General features: G+C 52.5%; 7 protein-coding genes and 1 non-coding gene across 8 annotated transcripts; 4 read left to right on the top strand and 4 right to left on the bottom strand.

Moving 5' to 3' along the window:
• Window positions 1-499: 499 nt before the first annotated feature.
• On the bottom strand, window positions 500-4,402 carry BKA58DRAFT_203989 (uncharacterized protein). Its single transcript, XM_046165896.1, has 2 exons — window positions 1,113-4,402; window positions 500-1,061 (listed from the first exon to the last, which is right to left on the bottom strand). Exons 1-2 carry the CDS (start codon window positions 4,119-4,121, stop codon window positions 777-779), a joined length of 3,294 nt encoding a protein of 1,097 aa, XP_046023058.1. The 5' UTR covers window positions 4,122-4,402; the 3' UTR covers window positions 500-776.
• A 371-nt stretch (window positions 4,403-4,773) lies between these two features.
• On the top strand, window positions 4,774-5,673 carry BKA58DRAFT_403297 (uracil phosphoribosyltransferase-domain-containing protein; the record flags this gene model as incomplete). Its single annotated transcript, XM_046171774.1, has 4 exons — window positions 4,774-4,922; window positions 4,995-5,353; window positions 5,400-5,571; window positions 5,622-5,673. The coding sequence occupies 4 exons, from the start codon at window positions 4,774-4,776 to the stop codon at window positions 5,671-5,673; spliced, it is 732 nt and encodes a 243-aa protein (XP_046023057.1).
• Window positions 5,674-6,035: 362 nt separating this feature from the next.
• On the bottom strand, window positions 6,036-6,532 carry BKA58DRAFT_403296 (transcription elongation factor Elf1 like-domain-containing protein; the record flags this gene model as incomplete). The annotated part of the gene is made up of 2 exons (XM_046171773.1): window positions 6,036-6,383; window positions 6,530-6,532. 2 exons carry the CDS (start codon window positions 6,530-6,532, stop codon window positions 6,036-6,038), a joined length of 351 nt encoding a protein of 116 aa, XP_046023056.1.
• Window positions 6,533-6,835: 303 nt separating this feature from the next.
• Window positions 6,836-9,038, top strand: BKA58DRAFT_387915 (GTP cyclohydrolase N terminal-domain-containing protein). The gene is made up of 5 exons (XM_046170608.1): window positions 6,836-7,552; window positions 7,604-8,014; window positions 8,066-8,692; window positions 8,746-8,816; window positions 8,867-9,038. The coding sequence occupies exons 1-5, from the start codon at window positions 7,111-7,113 to the stop codon at window positions 8,870-8,872; spliced, it is 1,557 nt and encodes a 518-aa protein (XP_046023055.1). The 5' UTR covers window positions 6,836-7,110; the 3' UTR covers window positions 8,873-9,038.
• Window positions 9,039-12,473: 3,435 nt separating this feature from the next.
• On the top strand, window positions 12,474-12,975 carry BKA58DRAFT_319608 (uncharacterized protein; the record flags this gene model as incomplete). The annotated part of the gene is made up of 2 exons (XM_046167725.1): window positions 12,474-12,834; window positions 12,887-12,975. The coding sequence occupies 2 exons, from the start codon at window positions 12,474-12,476 to the stop codon at window positions 12,973-12,975; spliced, it is 450 nt and encodes a 149-aa protein (XP_046023054.1).
• Window positions 12,976-14,054: 1,079 nt separating this feature from the next.
• Window positions 14,055-14,929, top strand: BKA58DRAFT_318601 (ribosomal protein S3Ae; the record flags this gene model as incomplete). Its single annotated transcript, XM_046167681.1, has 3 exons — window positions 14,055-14,176; window positions 14,234-14,735; window positions 14,786-14,929. 3 exons carry the CDS (start codon window positions 14,055-14,057, stop codon window positions 14,927-14,929), a joined length of 768 nt encoding a protein of 255 aa, XP_046023053.1.
• Window positions 14,930-15,547: 618 nt separating this feature from the next.
• BKA58DRAFT_t58 lies at window positions 15,548-15,639 on the bottom strand. Its single transcript has one exon. It is a non-coding gene; the product is annotated as a tRNA-Thr (tRNA).
• A 927-nt stretch (window positions 15,640-16,566) lies between these two features.
• On the bottom strand, window positions 16,567-18,862 carry BKA58DRAFT_203852 (uncharacterized protein). The gene is made up of 2 exons (XM_046165894.1): window positions 18,412-18,862; window positions 16,567-18,366 (listed from the first exon to the last, which is right to left on the bottom strand). The coding sequence occupies exons 1-2, from the start codon at window positions 18,777-18,779 to the stop codon at window positions 16,752-16,754; spliced, it is 1,983 nt and encodes a 660-aa protein (XP_046023052.1). The 5' UTR covers window positions 18,780-18,862; the 3' UTR covers window positions 16,567-16,751.
• Window positions 18,863-18,904: the final 42 nt, after the last annotated feature.

Below are 18,904 nucleotides of genomic sequence, written 5' to 3'. Positions count from 1 at the left end.
ACCTGCAGACACTCCATTCACCTACAACCACTCAGCGCCACAAGAACCTCCGAAATGTCAGAAACTATTGCTGCCCTTCCCGAATCCCCGAGCATACAACTTAGCCGAAATGATGTCGGGCGTTCTTGACTCAAGGCGAAACAATCACATGCAAGTTGTTGCAAAAGTGAAAAAAAAGTTGCTCGCCCGGATATTACACGCCCGCTGCATGGAAGTTCTATAGAAGGCATCTCGCAAATTGCCCCAACGGCAGAGCCACTCCACATACCGGCTGTTGCGTCACTTGAGCCGGCCTTCTGGGTCGGGTGCAGCCTTTCGGACGGGTACGTGCGAGGTTACAAGCCTTCATTTAGCCTCTACTGCCTACACGATGGGAATACGAGCGGATAGCGGCGACGAATAGACGACTTCTCGCTCAATCAGTACAAGCCTGCATGTTTCTCATATAACTACTACGGGTCATTGGCTAGCCTGAAGAGCCTCGCTGCATAACCGTTACTATCTACCTCTCTGTCCAAGATGCTGGGGTATCGAAATCTTTATACATAATACAAGCGATCCCTTTCCAGCAATGACCGCATACGCGTAATTCGGGGTATCATGCCATAGCCGCAAAAAGTCTAACCAGTAAGATGCGGCCTGTGAAGAAGAAAATGACTTGCTGCCCAATGGTAAACAACTCGAGGGTTAATCAAGTAAAGACAAAGTGCGTCTGATCAGTAATGAACCAATGCCCAGGCGGCATGCAAGAGTCAAGCCTCCGCATTCCTGCATCATCAAGCGCTCGCATTCTGCAACCGCTCCACGACAAGCATGAGGCGCGCGGTATAGGTCTGCAACGCCTCTTGGCCCTCTGCTCCCTCAAGATCTCCTGCCTTCTGGTCAACGTGCTGGTGTACACGGACAAAGTCCTTGATGCTGTCGACAAGCATGTCAAGTCGCTTGTTCGGTAGCAGCGTGCGGACTCTTAACCTTATCTCGTCATTGAGACTCAAATTACCAAGGAGCACGGCAAGATATCCAATGGCTACACCAGAATGAGATTCTTCCACAGAAGCAGCCTGGAGTAGGGTTAGCATTGTTGAAATGATGATTGTCGAACGCGTACGTACCTGTGAAGCACGCTTTAATCCCTCCAGGAAGATGGTAACCAGAGCGTCAATCTGATCGGCGACGTTGAGCCTCATCTGGTCGCTCAGCTCCGCAAGATTGATGGCAGCGCCCAAGCTCAGGATTAGACTATCCAAAGTCTCTGTCCGCTTTTCAGTCGCTAGCCCCATACTGATCGACTCAAACTTTCCAATGATAGATTGCGTCAATGGCTGCACAAAAGTCATGGCCGAGAACGGCTGGCAAGCTTTTGGCTTGTTGTTCGTCAAGTTCATGCATAGCTTGACAGCGAGCATAGTTGATGCGGCGCTGTCAGGCTGGAAGAACCGAGGAATAAAGTCTGCAATCCGCTGAAGCACACCAGTCGGCCAGGAGGCTTGGATCTGTCTCGTAGCCGAGATAGACTCCAGTATAGAAAGTACTGTCTCCAGAGACAGTTTGTCCGCTGCTGCTTCCTTGCCCAATTGCATTCGGCCATTCAATGTTGAAGCAATCTCAACGAGCTGGGAGATCATCATTTGATCAAGTAGCATATCAGCATTGCCAGCCTTCCGCAGACCAATGATGAGCAGCTCGATGGCTTTCAGCGCGACAAGCTGGGGAGATACTTTCTGCACTACTTCGGATGACCAGATAGAGCTTTGCTGGACTAGGGTGCGAAACGTGAGTACCGATTCCTTGGCAATCTTCGACATATTCGACTTGCGGTCTTTGGCGATCTCCTTGATATCCACATCATTGCTGGCTAGTTCAATTAAGTGAGCAATACTGCCGGTTTCCTGTAACTCGTCTAGAACAGAGTGGGTAGGGTTGGTCCGGAGGATAAAAACCGTGGCGACGGCGGCGACAAAGTCGAAGATGATCTCGCGGCCGCCGGCGATGTTCTGAAAGAACTGATGGGCCAGAGCCGAGTCGACAAGCTGATGACAGAACGCTTCATCGGCCATCTTGGTGCACAGATCAATCATTGCACTGCGCCTCATACTCTTACTGTTGGTTACGGATATGTCTCCGATCATCATTTCGATTTCATATCCGATGATCATGTTACGCCCCCGGGTCTTGAGCTCGTGAATCTGTTGAGCCTGTGCTTGACTGTTAGACTCGGGGTCATCCTCAGACACAGACCTGGTATCCATCTGGGACTGAGACCCAAAGCCATCGTCCAGATCCATCGAGATCAGTAGGTCATCCTCTGGGTTGTCTTCCTTTAGGTACGACCGCGCCATTGCGTAGGTGAGCTTTGGACGCATGCCGAAACCAGACAATGTTTGCGATGTTTGTGAGTCCACGTTCGTTTCTTTGTCCACATCCATGTCGTCAGAAGACACCATCGAAGGATGATCTTTTCTGACTTCTCGCGCAGAATCTCTTGCAGACCGGGAATGTCTTGAGCTAGTTTCCGATTGATATCCGCCATCGCTGCTGCTGTCTTCTTCGTCATCGTCCGAGCTGGTGTCCGTTGGTTTGAGAGTGTCAATGAGTCTGGTCTTACGAGCCTTGGCACTATGAGTGACATCCGACTTTGATCTAGCCAGGTTACCGATGAGTGATCTCGGTTTGCGATCCGTCAGCTGTAAGTTGGCAAGGCTCGGCATTGGTGTAGCAGAGGACGATGAATCGCTTAGCAAGCCGCTGAAGAGATCCCTTTGTCGCGGTGTCACTGAGCCAGGCACGACAGGTCTGGATTTCCGGACAGGGGTAGTCAACGGATCTGGTATGTCGTACATAGTTTCGTCTTCTATTTCAGGCACGTCTGTGATTTTCTTGATAGGAGATGGCCTGGGGGCCTGGCGATTCGGTATCATGCCGCTCAGAGTAGCAGGGGAGGACTGGCCCTTGGTCATCGTTCGCGGTGCCATGACAGGTACGGTTCGTTGCCTAGTTCTTGTCGGTTTGTTGAGTGTCAGCGCTGGCGGTTGCGTCTTCCGTGTTGCGCTTGCGACGGGATGAATCAGCGATGCATGCCCTGGTGAAGCACTTTCCTCGTTCTTCTGAACCTTCCGGCTCCGCTGATGCGCCGACTGTTCACTCGTCTGTTGTACCACTGACGTAGCTACTGTGGCAGTCGAAGACATGGACCCTTTGCGCTTTCGCTTGTTTGATGCATTCGACTCGTCCGACTCGGCAGTGTCCTTGTGAGACTCTTCAGATGTTGTTTTTGACTTTCCGGGAAGCTCTTTCTGTGCTTTCTGTGGAGCTTGACGTGAGATCTTTTTGACCGTTGGTGGAGCCTCTTCGTCCGACATTGGCATATCGAACACAGCCAGATCATCCGTCGATTTGGCAACAGCTTTGCCTGCCGTCTTTTTCGCAGGCAGTGCCGAGGTTGTTTTTACAACCTTCTGAACCTTGGACTCTGTCGGCGCAACAGCTGTTGTCTCGGAAGACGTTTTTGCCCTCGCCACCGGTCTCTGCAATGGCTTGGGATCCCTTGTAGTCTGTTTCTGCCCTTCTACAGGTTGAGGCGTCTTCCCGCGCAAGGTTCGAGGTGCGATCGCGTCCGAGGATGGAGGTGGCGGTGCCTGTACGGGCTTTGGAACTTGCGCGGGCGTTCGGAGCTTCTTCTTTACGGCGATAAAGTTTGCATCGTTGGGCTTGCGCAACGGCTGTGAAACCTTTGTTGGCTTCCTCGATACTGCCACAGCCTCTCCTCTGGAGGAAGTTGAGGATGCCGAGCCTGCTTCAGGTGCCCGACGCTTCGCTATGATCTTCGTCGTGGGTTTCGGGCGCGATGGGAACTCGTCGTCGGAGGGCACATCGAAGACGTCGACATCGTCGGTCCTTGCGCGCGCATTCTCCAGACCCGTGCTGGCCTTCAACGTGTCTCCGGCTTTCTTCAGCGAGTCGTTCAAGGATGTCGGATGTTTCCGCGGTCGGTCTGGGGATGGAGGCGCATCATCGTTGGAATCGGGAAGGGGCGGCGGCAGGGTGGAGCGACGCGCGGATTTGCCGTAGACTTTCTTGCGACGGTCGCCTGATGTGGAATTGGCGAACATGGTCGTGGCCATGTCGCTGCGTAGGCGTGTTGTGGTGACGCTCCAAAAGTTGGCTCAGACGCGCATCTCGCAGCAGGCGGGTGGCACCTAGGACCGTGGATGGCTTGTCTCGGCAACCGCTCCCATTCACCTTGGTAGGGTCCACGCGTTCGCTCACCGCAAATCTATGCTCTCATTGTCGCGACATCATCATAGTCACGGTGAAATGCTCAAAGCGGCTGTTTGCATGGTGGCTGGTGATCCAAGCAGGGTCCCGAACGACAGGCACGCTAAACAGCGGGGCATGGGTTGCTCCTTCCCAAACAGAGTGAAGGACTTCGCCGACGGTCACGAGCCTAGACTGTTAGCCCACCTGCGCTCCAGCTCCTCTTTCTTCGCTCTTATCTGGAGATCATATCCATTGATAAAAGTCTGCTCTATCGTTTGGTCTTGCTCTCACCTCAATCTCATCCTTACTACCCCACCAATATCAAATTGCGTTCCAACAGCACAAGCTCTACTCGCACATTCACGCGCCGGTAAGCTCAGTTTAGATTACAACTACGATTATATGTTCCCAACCCCTTCTGCTGGGATGCCGTATCTTGGCTCTGAAACATCTCTATACTACCAAATTTCTATTACATGACCTTGACTGACCCCCCCTCAGCCTCGTACCCTAACCATGTCTTCCGACTCTCAACCACCCTCCCAATGCCTGGGCCCCGAATACCGTCCTTCAAACCTAAAGCCAACAGCCACCGTCTCAACTCCTCTTAAGCAGGCCAATGTCCACATCCTACCCCAATCCCCTCAGCTGATAGCATTGCTCACGTAAGAGCCCCATGAACCATGACCAACATAATGAATGGTCAAGCACCAATACCCAAACTAACAACCTCAAAGTATGATACGTGATCGCAACACCGGCCGCGCAGATTTCATCTTCTACAGCAACCGCATAATCCGTCTGCTTGTTGAAGAAGGCCTTAACCACCTGCCAACAGAGTCTCAGGAGATCACCACCCCTGTAGGCCGCACTTACTCCGGTGTCAAGTTCGAGGGCAAGATCTGCGGTGTCTCGATTATGCGTGCGGGAGAGTCTATGGAGCAGGGTTTAAGGGACTGCTGTAGGAGCGTACGCATTGGAAAGATTTTGATTCAGCGGGACGAGGAGACTAGTAAGCCGAAATTGTACTACGACAAGTTGCCTGAGGACATCGCCGACAGATGGGTACTGTTGTTGGATCCTATGCTGGCTACTGGTAAGTACACAGGGCGTGTTTGTGTGATCACTGCTGATGAAGCTAGGTGGGTCGGCACTCATGGCGATCGATGTGCTCAAGTCAAGGGGCGTGCCAGAGGAGCATATACTCTTCCTCAACCTCATCGCCAGTCCAGAAGGCGCGCAGAACCTTGCGGATAAGTTCCCCAAAGTGAGAGTGGTCACTGCCTTTGTTGATGCGGGTCTGGACGAGAAGAAGTATGTTTACTCCGATCTACCTGACCACTCCATACTAACATGACGTGTAGCTACATCGTCCCTGGACTGGGTGACTTTGGCGACCGATTCTATACCATGTAAAGAAATCAGCAGTTTCTCCAGTTCATCGATAGCATTTGTTGGGCGCAGGGCGGCTTAGGTTTGCTTGAGCATGTAGTAGCATGATGTTGTGAAACCAAAAAACACTAGGTTACGGGCAGCTCAAAGTCATTGATGTACAGGCTTGATTACTATGTACACTTTTACGAGCTGCGCTCAGCTAACCGTGAACACGCCTCAGCCTGACGCTGACGACGATAATGAAACGCCACCGTGAATCTGCGGATCCTTTTTGGTATCCTAAACGCCGTGCAAGCCATGATCCGCTCCCCGTGTTCCCATGTATTATACAAGGCCTGAAGCCTTCACGTCTGGTCGCCCTCGCGCGATGGCCCCCGGGGGACTCAGTCTGCGTACTCCCCCTCGGCATCAGGCTCGTCGTGTTCGATAAACCCGCCGTCGCCGTCGTCGTCTTCTTGGTTGTGCGCCGTCGGCATCCTGCCCATGCGATTTGTACTCCGCGCCGTCTCGACGCTGCCCTTGGCTGCCTCCTTCGCGACGGCGTCACATGCATCGATCCAGTCGGCGTACACGTCGACGGGCGCGCTGAGGTAGTTGATGTTGGTCTGGAAGGTCTGGCCGCAGACTTTACATTGCAGGTTGCCGACACCCGACTTCTTCTCGATGGAGACGCTGACGGACTTTTCATGGTTGCAGAATAGGCATTGGAACGTGGTTGGGAGTTTCTCCTTCTACAAGGGTATTAGTCGGCGGGGTATCAGGGGAATAGGGTAGAGCCTGCCTTCTTGGGGCCTTGAGGCTTGCTGGAGGATTTGCGCTTGCCCTGTCATTGCTGTTAGTTTGCGCATGCGATACCGTGAAGCCGGGAGGAACGCACCATTTTTCGCGTTGGTCAGAGTCGCCAGATGTGGAAGGTGTGTTTACACGTAATTATAAAGCAGCGATTGTGGTGGGATATCCAGAGCCGTGTTTGGTGCTTGTCGCGCCGTTGTCGTGTGCGGTGACGCGAAATCGCGAGTTTGGGTGAATGGCGTCTCGAGTCTCGCGTGGTTCCGACCGCCAAGATCCCTGTCGCTCCCTTGCAGCTGCCGCATACGTCGATAGGCGATAAGCGCCCCCGCTCCTATCAGCGCTCGCCGCGACCATCATGCACGTGTGTAGTCAGCTGTTCTCTGCTGCCACCGCCGGCGAGCTCCTAATATCTGACCACGTTGATCCTCCTCTTCCTTCTTTCTCCTCCTTCTCTGGATCTTTTTGGTCCCCTTTGACGCTTGTTCAAAGTTGTGTTTGTGCCTCTGTCCGCTACCCACTTTCGCATCATCTTGCGTGTTCGTCCTACCACCGCAGCTCACCGGTCTTTGATTCACGACTCGATACCAACACAGCAATCGCGATTGCTATTTGCCTTTAAGATCAGAGATCCTGTACTACTTTGTATGAGGGTTTCCATTACCAAACATGTCTACTGAAAGCACCACCAGCGATGCTGTCCTCAAGGAGATTCTCGATGGGCTCAAGGCGCTCCGCTCGGAGAACTCCGTACTGGCAGCTTCAGTCGACAAGATCAACGGCCGTGTCAACATGCTGGCAGGCATCAAGCAAATCAAGGACGAGGCAGCAAGTGAAGCTGCCAATGGCAAGCTGGACGGCGAGAAGGCGAAGGAAGTTGAGCCAGAGAAGTCCGTAGAAGCTGTTAGCGAGCAGTATGAGCAGCCACCTTCAAATGCTGATGCCCAACCACGTCGCACGAGTGTATCCAAGATCTCAAAGATCATCTTGACTTCGTATCCCGGCCAAGCCGGCGTCGATCCGTTGCCAATGCAATGGGGTGCCAAGGACCCTGCTGTTCGTGGCCCTGTCGTTGTGTCAAGGCATGCGAACACTATCCGAAGACGTAACGGTACGTACATACGAACAGCTATACAGCTTATTGGTTCCTAACTTCTCGTAGCTATCGGTGCTCATGGCGGCTCATACTCCATCTACAATGCTCTAGCCGTTGCCAGCAAGAACCTCGACATCACACACAAGCCAGACTTCACTAACACCGAACCTGCTGCAAAGATTGGTCCTTTCCCGCAGTGGAGCGATCCAAAGAAGATCGTGGCCATGGATCCATACGGCCATCTCGCACCCTGGCTGTACAAGGAAACCATGGACAAGGATGATGTTGAGATCAGACCTACCATCGCCATCACCAGAGCACACATGAAAGTGCCAGAACTTGAGGAGAGTGTAAGGAAAGGCAGGCTCGTTCCCGATGGCAAGATTTGCGTCAACGAGACTGGTGAGGTTGCCGTCACCAAGGTCGCAGTCGAGCCTGTATGGTACCTGCCTGGTGTTGCCGAGCGCTTCAACATTGGTAAGTGGGTCGAAATGCATTTCTAACTACATCCACTAACGCATTCAAAAGACGAGGGAACTTTGCGCCGGACACTATTCGAAGAGACTGGTGGCTCCTACCCAGAACTCATCACCCGCCATGACATCAAGCTCTTCCTCCCTCCCATTGGCGGTCTAACAGTCTACATCTTCGGTGACCCAGCGAAGATGTCCGACCCCAGCGCGAAGCTTGCTCTCCGTATCCACGACGAATGCAATGGAAGTGACGTTTTTGGATCTGACATTTGCACATGCCGTCCCTACCTTACTTTCGGTATCGAAGAAGCAGTCAAAGAGGCTCAGAAGGGTGGCAGCGGTGTTGTCATCTACTTCCGCAAGGAAGGCCGTGCTCTGGGTGAGGTCACGAAATACCTCGTCTACAACGCCAGAAAGCGAGGCGAAGACCGTGCCAGCGAGTACTTCAAGCGCACTGAGAACATTGCCGGTGTCAAGGATATGCGCTTCCAGGCTCTGATGCCAGATATCCTACATTGGCTGGGCATCACCAAGATCGACAGGATGCTCAGCATGTCCAACATGAAGCATGATGCTATTGTCGATCAAGGCATTCCTATCCATGAGCGTGTACCCATTCCCGACGACATGATCCCGGCTGATAGTCGTGTTGAGATCGATGCTAAGATTCAAGCTGGTTATTGTAAGTTTCTACTCCCTACTACGCTTTGGACGACTACTAACACGGTACCACAGTCACCACTGGTCATGTCATGTCGATGGACGAATTGGCAAACGTAAAGGGTCGTGGTTGGGATGACGTCGACGTAAGTGCAACCATGTGACTCTTGAAGAATCCACGCTGACTCCAACCTAGCATTGAAGGGCTTAGATGATGTGAAGGAGGTGACATGCTGCAGGAGTAAGCCACCACCAACGGTACAGCACGAATTGCTTGAGTCGACATGTGATGATAGTAGAAATAGAGAACTGCACTGTCAAAACACAATACCTCATACCACTCAGACTACTTCACTTTTGATCGCACTTTCATAGTCGATATATCAACTCTTCATGATGATCAACTCGGTCTTTCTACCACCTCACCTTCACGTGCAAACAGCAAGAGCCAAGCCACCGTCTGACCCAACAACACCACCTCCCGACCAATCGCTTACTATCAAGTCTCCTCACCACACGTATCCACAGACCACACGCCTCCCTCCGCATAACGCGTTCCCATTGCCAAAACACCCACCGGCTACCTTAACACATCCCCCACTGCACAAACCCACCTCATTGATTCCAGTCATACTCGCATATCACACGTGAAGAAAACAGCCCTTGTCACCTCACGCATACACCTGCACCGCCACTAAACCCCAACAGCACAAAACCTCCCGCTTGACCTCCTCCCACCTACTATGATCGCTGTTCCTATGCCAGCATACCCGGTCCCCTATGCCCCTCATCGCCCCTGTCACTGTGTTTTCCCTTCACCCTTGTACACCCGCGCGTCGCCTTACCCGCACCTACCGCGCATGACCTTGACTGACAGCTGCAAGTATGCGTGTTGTATGCAGATGCGCCGTTTCATTTGGAGATAACGATCTACCGGTGTGTTGCACGTGTTAGGCAGGCGAGAAATGTGGGAATCAAGGGTCTAGAATGCGGATGTTTGTGGGTGATGTGGTTGTTGTGTGCACGTGTTGGTGTGTAGCGGAAGTGGGGGGATGAGACGGACGGGCTGCTGGTGTGAACGGAGCAAAGGACACCGATTGATTGCCGGGAGCGGCCCGCTTATTGGGTTGACCGCTGGTGTTGGTACACGTTGATTTTTTTCTTTCTCTTTGCTGTTTGGTGCCTTTTCTGCTTACCGCTTCTTTGTGCGTGCGTGGTTGTGGGTGGTTGGGAACTGCGTAGGACTCCACTCAGATGTGTTTCAGATTTTGAGACATCGTGATCTAGTGTGGTGGTTCTTTTCGCTTTCGCCGTTCTTCGGTGAGGGAGAGTACGGGGTGGACCAAAAAAAACGTATTTTTATTTGTTCGTACGTAGGAGATTCAATGTGAGGTTCATGGTTGGCTAATTTCTGGCACATTGATAAAGTGGAGCGCAGTACAGTTACGATAGTGGCGGTAAGCCCGTCATACTGTCGGCGACCGTTGCTGCGTTGCCGCAGTGACAGGCGCTTCTCAACTCGCTCGCTCAAGAGCGAGACGCAGCAAGTACTCCGTATGGTGTTGCGCGGGTATGTATGTTAGTTTTCGGACAGGATCGGCGGCGAGATCTGCCGTAGAAGCGTGTCTGGATTTGCGGAGAATTTACTTGGGGCAGAGGCGTCTGAGCTGAGGGTGTCTTGAGTGAGGGGTATGTTGAGGAGGGCCTCAGCACCGTCACGAAACACCAACGCATCAGAGTTGCCTTCGCTGTCATGGCTAGCCGCTGGGGCATGCGAACTTTGGGTCGTAGTGCTGGATCTTCCCGGTCCGAAAAGAGTACATGGGAATGTATCGTCGATGAAGATGCGGAATTGCAAACTTGCTGGTCAACGGCCGCGGCTATGACGGCGTGGAGGGGTACCCGCTTCCCGGGTCTAGCATGCACGTCGGTATGGCTAACCACATTGTATGTACACAATGACGGACTGGGCAGCACGGCATGATGCTAGATAGCTTTCGGCTCTTGCATCAGCCTCTCGAGATGAACGGGCGAAACTTTGGCCTGCCTATCGGATCACCGTGTATATACAAGAAGGGCCGTAATCGTGTTTCCAAAGACAGTTTACATGGTCCGCTACTAATATTTTGTTGAACCTTCAGGATCAGGCGCCCAGCTGAGAATGCAGCGTTGAGAGCAGCACTGTCAAATCGGAGCGTTGCCCGCTCCTCACGGAAAGCATGGCGACATGTGAGAGCAGCTGACGCGGAGGTGGAGCGAGGCGAGGTAATCATCGTTCCAGAACAAGTCAACCCAAGCATTGCCGGATAGAGATACGGGTCATAGTATTCGCCTGGTTGCAGAGTTACGAGATGGAGGGGCGGATGTGTACCTATCCATGGATGTGGCCCTCCAAACCCTGAAGGCATCTCACAATGTCCCGAGAAGATCTCGGGATGCTCCCAGTTATTGCCTCTAATAACAGCTCTTGCGTTTCTGAGCTGTCTCATTATACATTGTAGTTCCAGGAAGAACAATCGGCTTTGGTCATCGCAAGCGGTTATTGATGACCTGCATCGTAGCAGTCTTTAAGCGATAGAATGCCGAGTACGTGGCTTCCCCTCAACCGCCATGCCACGGAAAGACACTACCGACGTGACATACGGAATCGAGACACGCGATCGGTAGTTATGGAAGGCTATGTAATAGCGACCGGTGTCGAAAGTGTTGGTCTTCTCGCGTGTCTTTATGCTCCAACCGGATCGCACGAAAGTAGGGGAAGGATGCCCTTGCAAGTACGATGTTCTCGACTTTCGATGACAAGGGATGTCATCCGCATTGCATGACACGGCAGAAATAGAAACCCTCAGCTGAGACAATGTCGTCACCGACAAAGTGGCCGATATGAATGAGGCTCGTTGCAGTCCGGTACCTGTCTCGTCGCACAAACCGCACGGTGGTCTGTAGAGACGTCTGGACTCGATAACAGATTAGGCTGTGGATAAGCATACGTGTGCCCCTCTCGAACGTTCCTGATACACAACAAGGAAGGCTCGCCGGGAACTGGGCGAAGAACAGGGCAGAGCTGGCTGTGTCATCACCGCGCAGCCATGACGGATGTTCATTGGGAGTGCGGCTTGCATCCGCCGATGCCATGGTTTGAGGATGCGACGGCGCCGCTATGGCTGTGCACCCGCTCTTCCGGCGAGGCCTGGGATCGAGGAGCGCGATGCCAATCAGGAACGGCCGACGCGAATGACCTGCCACACCGTAAGCGCATCCAAGGCGGAATCGACCTTTCCGATTTGGCTCTCGAGGTACGCTGCCATCGTCGACTAAATCGCGACAAAGTGTTTCATGATTGTCATCCGCATCGTCGGCGGTGGCCAACTCACACCTGCAGCAGCTCGCAGCAGACTATCAGACTAGAGAAATGGACGTGAGGTGGTCTTGTGTGCATCAGGGGCGAGTCAGGGCGAGTCAAAGCGTGACAGCACACCTCCCTTGCAAGCAGACTAATTCAGAACGTCCACGTTTTCTGGCGGTACCCACTTCGGCATGCATAACTAGCCCGAAAGGCCAGCGATGTCGAGTGGGGAGCTCCGGGCTGCTGATGCACCTGGCGTCGACCAGGGTGCCTGGAACGAGCAGAGGCGTCACTATACATACATGCATTCGGTAGTATGGGGTGAATAGCGTCTAGGCGATTTGGACGCCATTATACATACTACCCGTTCCCGCCCTCCGTCATTCTTCAATTCCATACCGCAGTTAATTCTCCGACTCTAACACTCGCTCTCTGTCGATCGACGCACATCTTCGCCATGTCTAGCCATCCACGATACTACTTCTCGCTGCCTACTGAGGCGCCTCAACGATCTCGCTCAGCAAGCCGGCGGCCACCTCTAACACCATCAACTGTTTCTTCGCCATGCCTCACCACACTTGTGCCTGTAACCTCTCGACGGGACTCTGGAACATCAACATCCGGTAGCCCGACCAAGGCCTCCATTCTCCTGGCCAAGGTTGCTTCATCGCCTACTACACCTCGAGGCGAGACGCCACCTGGAAGCCCGATGCTCACTCCACGATCGAGGTTGCAGTCAGAACCGGCCTACGCTTCTGAGAGACCTTCCATGTCGAGAACCGAGAGTGACCGTTACGTCCGACAATACAGGCAGCAGGGTAAGCACTGAGCATGTCAGATTGAAGTAACAGAAGACTAACATTCTTCCAGACGGCTACATCAGCTTTCCCGACTTTGAGAAGTTCTGCCAGAACCAGAACCCATATGGTCAGCAAGAGCGATCTGACGTCAAGACATGATTGCACATGCATCAGTCTTTGATGCCATGCAACAAGGACGTCTCTTATCAACAACACCCAGCCATACCACCGCTACACTTACCAGACTCACGTTCCCTTCTATGAGCAACTGTACAGTAATCTGTATCGAGTCACCGCAAGCCGACAGTCTCCAATTTGGAAACTGCACGGCTGTTTGGAGGGCATACATCTGGCCATCGCCTCATCGTCTCTGCTGTCACGGGGAACAGGAATGGGTAGGGATCGGGCCAACGGATCTACGTCACGATAATGATATGTCGAGATGTAAAGAGGGGGAAGGAAATTGTTACAGGATGTGTATCCATATTTTTCGTGATGCTGGACGCAGTAACTCGTCTGCGACGATGATCGCATTGATGACGTTCGCTGACGGTGGCTGGAGAAGACGCGAAGATGTAACTGGAATTTGGATGGGGGTGCTAGCGTGTGCGATGGGTAGTTAGTCTGTCCGCCACAGCTGAATGAACTGTGAAGAGGATAGAATCGCAGCAATGTAACATATGTACATTACTTGACAGCGCAAGTTGTTGGTGTATGAACTAAGTGATGCAAGTGATGTTGGTTTCACAAGCGTAGAGACGCGAAGACACGTGGAGTCGTGCAGTCATGGAGTCGCTTCAGCACCATCTTCTACCCAGACCATTGCCACGACCATGTCCATCATGTGTATCATGTGCATCACGCAATTGCAGCACTTTTCTGCTAGTACATGGCCATCATGATGTAGCAAAGGCTACCTAGGTATCGCGTGCGCCACAGATGGCGACTCGGGAGATCCCAAAGTGCAGCATCACCATTGCTATATTGCCCGCAATGCATGCGAACGCGATCAGCACACTCTACTTTTGTGTTCATTCACTGCTGATCTTCCCGAATGATGTGCACTGAAGTGTTGTTGCAGTTGATCGCCGCACTCGATTTTGGGCTTGGCACACGTGATGCGCGGCGCTACTGGGCTCGCTTAAGCGATTTTGAACACCACCAATTTGCGAGTCCTCAGTCTCCGACATCGACAGCGACAACCACCCTCTCGACGACCGACAACAAGACTCGCAATCATGGCTGTCGGCAAGAACAAGCGTCTTTCAAAGGGAAAGAAGGGTCTCAAGAAGAAGACCGACACCTTCGCGAAGAAGGACTGGTACAACATCAAGGCGCCAGGAACTTTCGCCGTCCGAGAGTAAGAATTCCCGCTGCACCACACGGGGACTCAATGCTTACTCTTCGCTCTCTGCAGTGTCGGAAAGACCCTCGTCAACCGCACCACCGGTCTCAAGAACGCCAACGACGCTCTGAAGGGCCGGATATTCGAGGTCTCGCTCGCCGATCTCCAGAAGGATGAGGACCACGCTTTCCGCAAGGTCAAGCTCCGCGTCGACGAGGTCCAGGGCAAGAACTGCCTGACCAACTTCCACGGTCTCGACTTCACCTCCGACAAGCTCCGCTCCCTCGTCCGCAAGTGGCAAACCCTCATCGAGGCCAACGTCGTTGTCAAGACCACCGACGACTACCTCCTCCGCCTCTTCTGCATCGCCTTCACCAAGCGCCGACCGAACCAGGTCAAGAAGACCACATACGCCCAGTCGTCCCAGATCAGGGCCATCCGCAAGAAGATGGTTGAGATCATGGCCCGCGACGCCAGCTCGTGCACCCTCGCCCAGCTCACCCAGAAGCTCATCCCCGAGGTCATCGGTCGCGAGATCGAGAAGGCCACCCAGGGCATCTACCCTCTCCAGAACGTATGTGGTCACATGGACTATGGAGGATGACACAGGCTAATATGACACAGGTCCACGTCCGAAAGGTCAAGCTCCTCAAGGCACCCAAGTTCGACCTTGGTGCCCTCCTCGGTCTCCACGGCGAGTCAAGCCAGGACGACTCTGGCCAGAAGGTTGAGCGCGAGTTCAAGGAGACCGTTCTTGAAGAGGTATAAGGTCTTCGTTGGATAGGCAAGGGGTTCTTGGGTCTTTTCAACTTACCGCGGCATGATATCGGCATTCCAAAGGTGTTTGTGTTTACAATTGAAAGATAAACATGCCCTTGATGCGATCCCGCGGCAGTGATGGCGTGCATGGGGTACGATCCGCATCTGGTGTTAACAGGTCATGCGGGAAAAGTATCATGGAAATGACATTGATGAGTTCCAAATTCAAACCACCATGCATTGTTTGTGTTGTGGTGCAATGATGTAAAGCCTCCATCGAAGAGAGGGGGGAACATATGACAATGTTCATGTCGCTGGTGCGTGCACTCTCCTTATCACTCTTAAGAATGGATATTGCAAGGGCACGGCTGGCGTCAAGGTACTGAGTACAAGTAAACATACTCTGCGAACAGTGCAACTACGTAGCAGTAGGCTGCGCATTATGATTGTATGGTTTTTAAAAAAAATTCCAAGTCTGGAAAGAGCAATGTAGAAGTGGCTTTCGCACGATCGTACGCTGCGCACACACACTCAAGTCACGACTTCAACCACGTCGGCGCGGGTAGCTTTCCGCATTTCATATGGTTTCTGGTGAAACAAAAAATTCCTTTTTGTCAAAAAGAAAACTGCCTGCTACCAGAATTGAACTGGCGACCTCGTCATTGCGCTAACCCGAATAGGCTTACTAGTGACGCGCTCTACCACTGAGCTAAGCAGGCTGTGAAGCTGGTGTGCTTGTTGATGGAAAAAGTCAAAATTTTAGCATTGATAACGTTAGTCGTTGAACAAGGCTGACTGCAGCAGTCCTGGCCATTGATCACGAAGAAGCGTGCATGCGTGTGGGGTCAGGGGTCTACACGCATCACAATAACTAAGCAGACTCGGATGACAATTTGCCGGCCAACGTTCCCCCTACATCCGAGCACCCATGCACAACAGCATCCGACTACAACCCTCAACCTCCGACGTACCCCCTAACCATCTCACAATCTCCATTCCATAAACTTCGATCTGCAACCTAAACTCTGATACACAGTGTTATGCCGAAGCGGACCTTTCCGAACCTCAATCCTGCGGTGTACAAAACGCCAATGCGACAATCAATACAAATGACATACATACGATGTGCAATCGAAGAGTCTCGACTTCCAAGGTTGCGCTGATCGTTATGTGATGATGTGGCCCTGCGCTGTCTTGTATTTCGCGTAGTTCGCGCGGAAGCGGGTAAGAGGACAGTTTGTGGTTGCTGATTCAGGTTTCAACGTTGGTTCAATCGCAATAATGTGTCTTCACCGCTACTTTGACGAGGTGGGCAGACGTCAGCCAGCGTTATTTTGCGACAACGAACGCGTGCAGGTACGAAGGTATGGGCATCGGGATCGATCGTGGAACGCTAGGTTAGGAAGGAGTGGAGAAGGCCTTGGGTGGTGGGAGAGTTTGGGGAGGGGGGATGTGGAGTAGTGGGTGGAGATGTTGGGTTGGGCTGGGGTGAGAATGTCAGACTAGGTGGATTGCATAGGCGCTGCATGCGTGGGATAGAGTGGTTCTCATCGTCGATGTCGACGATCGTGGTTTGTGATTGCTACCTGGATGCTTGCTTGCTTACTTGTCGGCTCTGACTGTACGCACAGCGCGGTCCGATACATGTAGTTGTTGTCTGACCGGCCCGTGCCACGGTCAATAGTTACGGGCATATACTATCGCGGCTCCGCAAAGCCTTCCATACCATAGAGTTCTCTGGATACCGATGTCTGTATTACGCGGCTAGTATGTACACCCCGATGCTGGTCATGCACGCACGTTGGCTCCGGTGAAAGCCCCAGTATCAACGCTAACCAATCCTCCGCACAACCTTGCTAGCAGGCAACCCCTCCCTTCTCCGTATCCTGACCCGGATGTCTCCCTTGGGAACTTTTATTCCCGCTCCATCAACCGCTTTAGGAAGCACCCACTTGGCGTCCTTCCTCTTGGCATCTTCTTTCTCCCTGCTCGCTTCCTCTTTAGCGGCTTTTTGCTCTGCAGTAGGCGCCTCGGCACCGAACGACGCTTCGTTGCCTGCTTCTTGAATATGGTCGAAGAAGCTCTTCTTTGGCGCAGGTGAAATCTCCCAAAGCTGGGTGATGCCTGAGACGGTGGCGATGATGAGGTTGGTTTTGTATGATTGAGAGACATCGGTAGCCGAGACAATGGATGATGACGCTGGGGTATCTAGGAAACGGTCGGCCTTAAAGGTGTGTGGTGAGGTATGAGATGCTGGTGATGAATTTATGAGAGATCGAGAAAGGCCCACGTCAACGTACGTGCCAGCTTCTAGTTCCCATTGCTCCATTGCTTCCTTGAGATGAAGTGGTTTCTGGACTCTATATGTGCTTACAGAGCAGTTGTATAGACGTCGAGCTTCATTGATGCATGAGCGAAGATAAGGTAGCGAAGTCGGGGTCAGCACTTCTTTCACTGAGCCGTAGCGTATTTCTGGTGGAGCTGGGAAGGATGGGTGTATCGATGGAGGTTGTATGGCTTGAGCCCAAGCCTTTGATTCTGCTTTGATCCTTTCAAGAGGTGAATCTTGTAACGTCTTCGCACCTTCCGCCTTGGATGACGAGTAAATATGTACGACCGTCCAGAATACGATTGGCATGACCTCAGAGTAAATATCGTGCACTACATGAAGTCCGATCGAAGCCCGTAGTTCTGCTGGCAGTTCATGCTTGGTGAAGAGCTCGTTCAACTTCATAAGAGGTGTAATTACATCAGCGTCGGTATCTTCTTCTCCGCTCACGCTCTCATCGTCGTCTGGTACCCGCCTTACTGGTGGATTTGACAGGTCTTCAAATTGCTTTGCGAAGTTCCTAAGCAATCTCTTTTGTGCTAGAGCCGCTCCCGGTAAGCCCTGGATAGGTGCTAGTCGTGGCAACCCGAGAGCAAGAGCCCAGAATCTTTCGTTGCAGCTTGCTAGATCCGTGGCAAGGAGTTGATAGGATTCTGTAAACTGTGCTCCGACGATCGGGGGTAGGATAGCATTGCAGCAGAATTCATTGAGAAGTGTGAAGAGATCGCATTCGGCTTCCGAAGTTCCGTCCGTAAGTTCCACGTTTGAGACACGCTCCCATTGCATTTGATCGACAATCGATGAGTTGAATGTGACCAGGTCCGGAAGCGATTCGGTTAAGATGCGCAGCGAAGCTTTGATCAAGTTGTCCCTCGCTGCTTCTTCGTATAGTTCCGTTTGGACAACTTGGTTGATCTCATTTTGAAGCTCGAGATAATGACTTTCCATGACTTTTGGTAGGCTGAAGGCGTTTCGGAGGATAGCGGGTTGGTTGTTGTCTGTTAGTTCCAGATTGTTCCAGTTGTTGTAGAGCTGGTCAAGTAGGGGTTCCGATAATAGGACGTTGTGTTTGATTCCAGCAGCTTTGTACGCCACTATGCTCGCGGTCGCAGAGTCCCTGTATTTGGTCAGATAAGTCTACGTACGCTGTGAGCACACTTACCGAACGCTGGCTAACCACTCCTCGCCTCCAAATGCGATGCTCGAGAGGTGGCGTACCCCGGGTATCCAGTATGGCAACGATTGTACCCGTCTCTTCCCATCTTGACTTTTGATCACTGTTCCTGGGCTTGAAAGTAGCCTCGTCGGTAGCAACACAAAGACTGCTGAAATTGCGAATGCAGGTAGTAGATCGAACCAGGAAAAGTCTTCGGGTATGGAGTTTTGCAATGTTTGACCGAATCCAAAGTACCAGGCTAGAGCGAGTATGAACGGGCTGAATAGTGTGGTGTAGCATAATGGCAGAAACAACGTCCTTATAACGCTGTTCGAGGCATACACGCTCAGGAACAGAGTCCTGAGGGAACCCATACTGGCGGTGACGAAACCAACAGTCCTGGGCCGTGCTCGGCGATGACTCTATCCCGAATGACGAAAACGGAAAATGTCCAGAGTCCGCTGGGGTCGTGCGGACAACTGCAGAGGGATTGTCGGGC

The sequence above is a fragment of the Alternaria rosae genome (assembly GCF_020736505.1).
Source record: "Alternaria rosae strain MPI-PUGE-AT-0040 chromosome Unknown BKA58scaffold_7, whole genome shotgun sequence".
Taxonomy (NCBI): Eukaryota; Fungi; Ascomycota; class Dothideomycetes; order Pleosporales; family Pleosporaceae; genus Alternaria; species Alternaria rosae.
Note: the sequence above shows the minus strand (reverse complement) of the source record. Positions and strands in the feature narration are given on the sequence as shown.

What these genes read in the sequence shown, in the direction of transcription:
- BKA58DRAFT_203989 (XM_046165896.1), bottom strand. Translation starts at nt 4,121, where the DNA reads ATGGCCACGACCATGTTCGCCAATTCCACATCAGGCGACCGTCGCAAG. An exon ending in GATTAAAGCGTGCTTCACAG is followed by an intron (nt 1,062 to 1,112) that starts GTACGTACGCGT and finishes ACCCTACTCCAG; the next exon opens with GCTGCTTCTGTGGAAGAATC.
- BKA58DRAFT_203852 (XM_046165894.1), bottom strand. Translation starts at nt 18,779, where the DNA reads ATGGGTTCCCTCAGGACTCTGTTCCTGAGCGTGTATGCCTCGAACAGC. An exon ending in GAGTGGTTAGCCAGCGTTCG is followed by an intron (nt 18,367 to 18,411) that starts GTAAGTGTGCTC and finishes GACCAAATACAG; the next exon opens with GGACTCTGCGACCGCGAGCA.
- BKA58DRAFT_387915 (XM_046170608.1), top strand. Translation starts at nt 7,111, where the DNA reads ATGTCTACTGAAAGCACCACCAGCGATGCTGTCCTCAAGGAGATTCTC. An exon ending in TGCCGAGCGCTTCAACATTG is followed by an intron (nt 8,015 to 8,065) that starts GTAAGTGGGTCG and finishes CGCATTCAAAAG; the next exon opens with ACGAGGGAACTTTGCGCCGG. An exon ending in TAAGATTCAAGCTGGTTATT is followed by an intron (nt 8,693 to 8,745) that starts GTAAGTTTCTAC and finishes ACGGTACCACAG; the next exon opens with TCACCACTGGTCATGTCATG.